We start from the raw sequence: 3533 nt of genomic DNA, 5'->3' as shown, positions 1-3533 counted from the left end.
GCATGGGGGCCAAGCCTCGGATGAATTTTAAAGATGGGCAATGTTGATGGAATATTTTCCACATCATGCAGATGATATAGAGCTCACAGTGGTGGTGGAGGGAGCAAAGCCTGAGCTTTTTGAGTCGATCCCAATAGTCAAGGCTTGTCATGTCATCCTCCGCAGGCAGACCTCCGTCAAGCAGCTCATTTTAAGATAGATACACGAGTAAAATTACTAATAGAGAAACGAAAATAAACTTTGGAAACAGCAACGCCACCATAGGTTACATAGAAACGATGAACATGTTTTCAAGGGAGATAATCAAAGAACTTAACAATACTTCATGTAAAGTAAATATAACAAATGAAAAATCCTTCAAGAATCCATAAAAATTCCCGGATCACTACCAAAATTTCATCAACTGTTCCTTGTGTCATTACCAACTTTTTCTGCAAGTTTCATCAAATAGCGTTCACAACTTTTTGAGTTATTTTGCACGCAGACAGACGGACAAACCAATGCCGATGAAAACATAACCTCCTTCCTTGGCGGAGGTAATAATTAAATAAAGGAATTTCTATGTAGTTTCTTGACCTGTTCAATCAAATAATCAGTTTTACACCTGTGCCAGTGGCACATAAAAAGCACTCATTACACTCTTGGAGTGGTTGGCATTAGGAAAGGCACCTGGCTGTAGAAATCATGCCAAATCAGACTAGAGCCTGGTGCAGCTCTCCAGCCTACCAGTTCCTGTTAAACCATCTAACCCATGCCAGCATGGAAAGAGGATAGTAAACGATGGTGATGATGATGATTACTCTGTTAGTAGCAGTCTTTCATAGGGTTAACAACTGTTTAAAATCACAGTAATTTGTAGACCCGAAAGCAAAGATGCATTTATGATATAGTTTAAGCTATATTAAGAATAGGTAAGTTTGTGACAACAGTAGAAATAAATATGCAATGTAAAAAAAAAAGAATGATATTAATTTAAGGCTAATATCATTTCTTCATTTTCCTCAAAGTATGAGAGACAACTCCAAACAGGTTTAAGTTTTATTCTGACCTTATCTGCAAAACATAACTTTACCTGTATTTTCTGAAATAATAATGAATTAGTCAATAAATATACAAGATGGCACACTTATTGATGTAAGAAAAGAAAATTGCCTAAAAATGAAATAATTTAATGACACCACCTCTGTTAAAAACAACAGGTATCTTAGTGTTAATGTATTAATACATAAAGCAGTAACATTACAGCTAGAAGATAACCAGCAAGGATATGTTCTAGTCACCTCTGTCAACACGCATAGGCGTTGAATTGGCAGAGTTGTCAGAGCATCAGATAAAATACCTTGTGTTATTTATTCCAGCTTCAGAGACTCCGAGTTCAAATCCTGCTGAGGTCAAGTTTGCTTTTCATCCTTCAAAGATCAATAAATATAGTAGAATTTTAGGGCAATAAACTGGAATTAGATGGGATGTCTTGCAACATTTTTCTCCAGTCGTTTGTGTTCTAGGATCAAATCCTGCAGCGGCTGATTTACATAGTAAATATAATCCATCACTTAGTTTTATGTTGTCATCTGGTTGTTAGATATACTTTTAGCAGAGTAGACTTTGTTGCAAACTTTCTGACAACGCATCTAGTTTAAAGGAACTTTCCTCCTTCTCTCACACCCATCTTGGACGCCTTATAAAGTGTCATAGTTGACTGAGTGATAAAAACACAAAATTCCCCCAGTGGAAAAGACTTACCTGAAAAAAGCAATTGCACCAGAATACCTGTACCTGTGCCAGCCGTTTGAAACCAAAGTAATTCAGAGAGGAAGTGTCCACTAGACATCAAAAATGAAACCAAAGTCATATGGTATAACCTGTAAAAATAATTTGGGTGCCAACATTTTGAAATTTATCAAAACATGAGAAATGAATAAAGCTGATGTCAAAGGTGTTCAGTCTAATTAAAAAAAAAAAAATACTGCATTCAATTACTTCTACATTTCTTAAGCATTTTCCCAAGATTAAAAGCAGAATTTAAATCGTGAATAATCAAAGAGAAATCAACATTTTGAAACCAGCTTTAAAAGTTCATCAAGTAAGAAATGATTAACAATTTAGCATTCAGATTATTCTGTCAAGTTTAATACTTATTAATTCATCAATCCTCGGACTTTTCCAGGAGGAAGTCCCCTTCTCAGACTTTTCCAGGAATCCCCTTTACCCATCCTCGGACTTCTCCAGGTGGAAGTTGCCCCTCCTCGGACTTTCCCAAGAAGTCCGTCACCCCATAACTTGAATTTTCCAAGAATCCCCTCCACCCATCTTTGGACTTTTCAAGGAAATTTTGGGGGAAGAGGTCAGTCGATTAGTTTGACCTCAGTACGTAACTGGTACTTAATTTATCGACCCTGAAAGGACAAAAGGCAAAGTCGACCTTGGCAGAATTTGAAATCAGAACATAAAAACAGACGAAATACCACAAAGCATTTCACCTGGCATGCTAACGATTCTGCCAGCTCGCCACCTTAGAGCCCAAACTAATTATTAAAAGGTTTTAAATCTGGCACTCATCACCTCACAATAATAAATGACAACCATTATGGTAATGAGAGATAACACTCAAGTTTTCTTCAATTTCCAGTAATTGCTTTCTCATCCTTTAATCTTTGATAGACAAATTTAATTAAATGTGTTGCCACTAAAACTGAGAATTTGTGTTGAAATTAGAAATCCCTACCACCACCATCATCACTGTAAGGGCAGTGGACTGGCAGTATTATAATAATATTGAGAAAAATCCCTTGCAATAATTGTTTTGACTTTTATATTCAGAACCCAAATGTTGCTGATGTCAACTTTACCTATTGTCCTTCTGGGGCAAATAAAAAGTAAGGCATCAGTCAAATTCTAGAATTGATGGTATTGATTACTTCCACTCCACTCAAAATTTGAAACTATTGTTGTTGTTGTTATTATTAGTGGACTCAGGAAGCACCAACAAGTCAAAATTTCTCTCCTTTGACAGTGATTTTTCAGATTTTTTTTTTCAAAGTGCCCTTGGAAATCTTCTAGACTTGCTTTTTAGCAAAATGAAAATTGGGAGAAAATTACGTTTTTTAAACCCTCCCAGAACGATTTTGGTTGATTTTGTAGGCACTACAGACGATGATTTTTTGGGGCACTTATGGAGACCCCCTTCAGTCATGAAGGACCATGGGATTGCACCTAGAAAGTTACCCTCCAAGGCACAAGTCTGGGCAGTCACCCATGCATACCGGCCTCCCCTCTCCACGCCACCAGTGTTATCCAAGGGAAAGGCAAAGGAGCCATCACAGCTTGGCACCAGTGATGTTGCAACTCATTTCTACAGCTGAGTGAACTGGAGCAACGTGAAATAAAGAACACAACATGCAGTACGGTCTGGGATTCGAACTCACAACCTCACGATCATATGCTCGACACTCTAACCACTGAGCCATGCGCTTTCACTTTTTGGGGCACTACACACTTGAAAACTATAGAAGCCTTTTCGATAAAAAAAAAAA

At 37.4% G+C, this 3533-nt stretch overlaps 1 protein-coding gene across 1 annotated transcript in view; it reads right to left on the bottom strand.

Annotated features, from left to right (window-relative positions):
- LOC106876702 (ergosterol biosynthetic protein 28 homolog) overlaps positions 1–3533 on the bottom strand; it is a 15882-nt gene that overhangs the window by 5272 nt on the left and 7077 nt on the right. The window contains exon 3 of the mRNA XM_014925363.2: positions 1744–1862. Coding sequence (XP_014780849.1) covers positions 1744–1862 — 119 coding nt within the window. The remainder of the gene's footprint in view (positions 1–1743; positions 1863–3533) is intronic.

The sequence above is a fragment of the Octopus bimaculoides genome, chromosome 11 (genome assembly GCF_001194135.2).
Source record: "Octopus bimaculoides isolate UCB-OBI-ISO-001 chromosome 11, ASM119413v2, whole genome shotgun sequence".
Taxonomy (NCBI): domain Eukaryota; kingdom Metazoa; phylum Mollusca; class Cephalopoda; order Octopoda; family Octopodidae; genus Octopus; species Octopus bimaculoides.
This window is presented reverse-complemented; position numbering and strand designations above follow the sequence as displayed.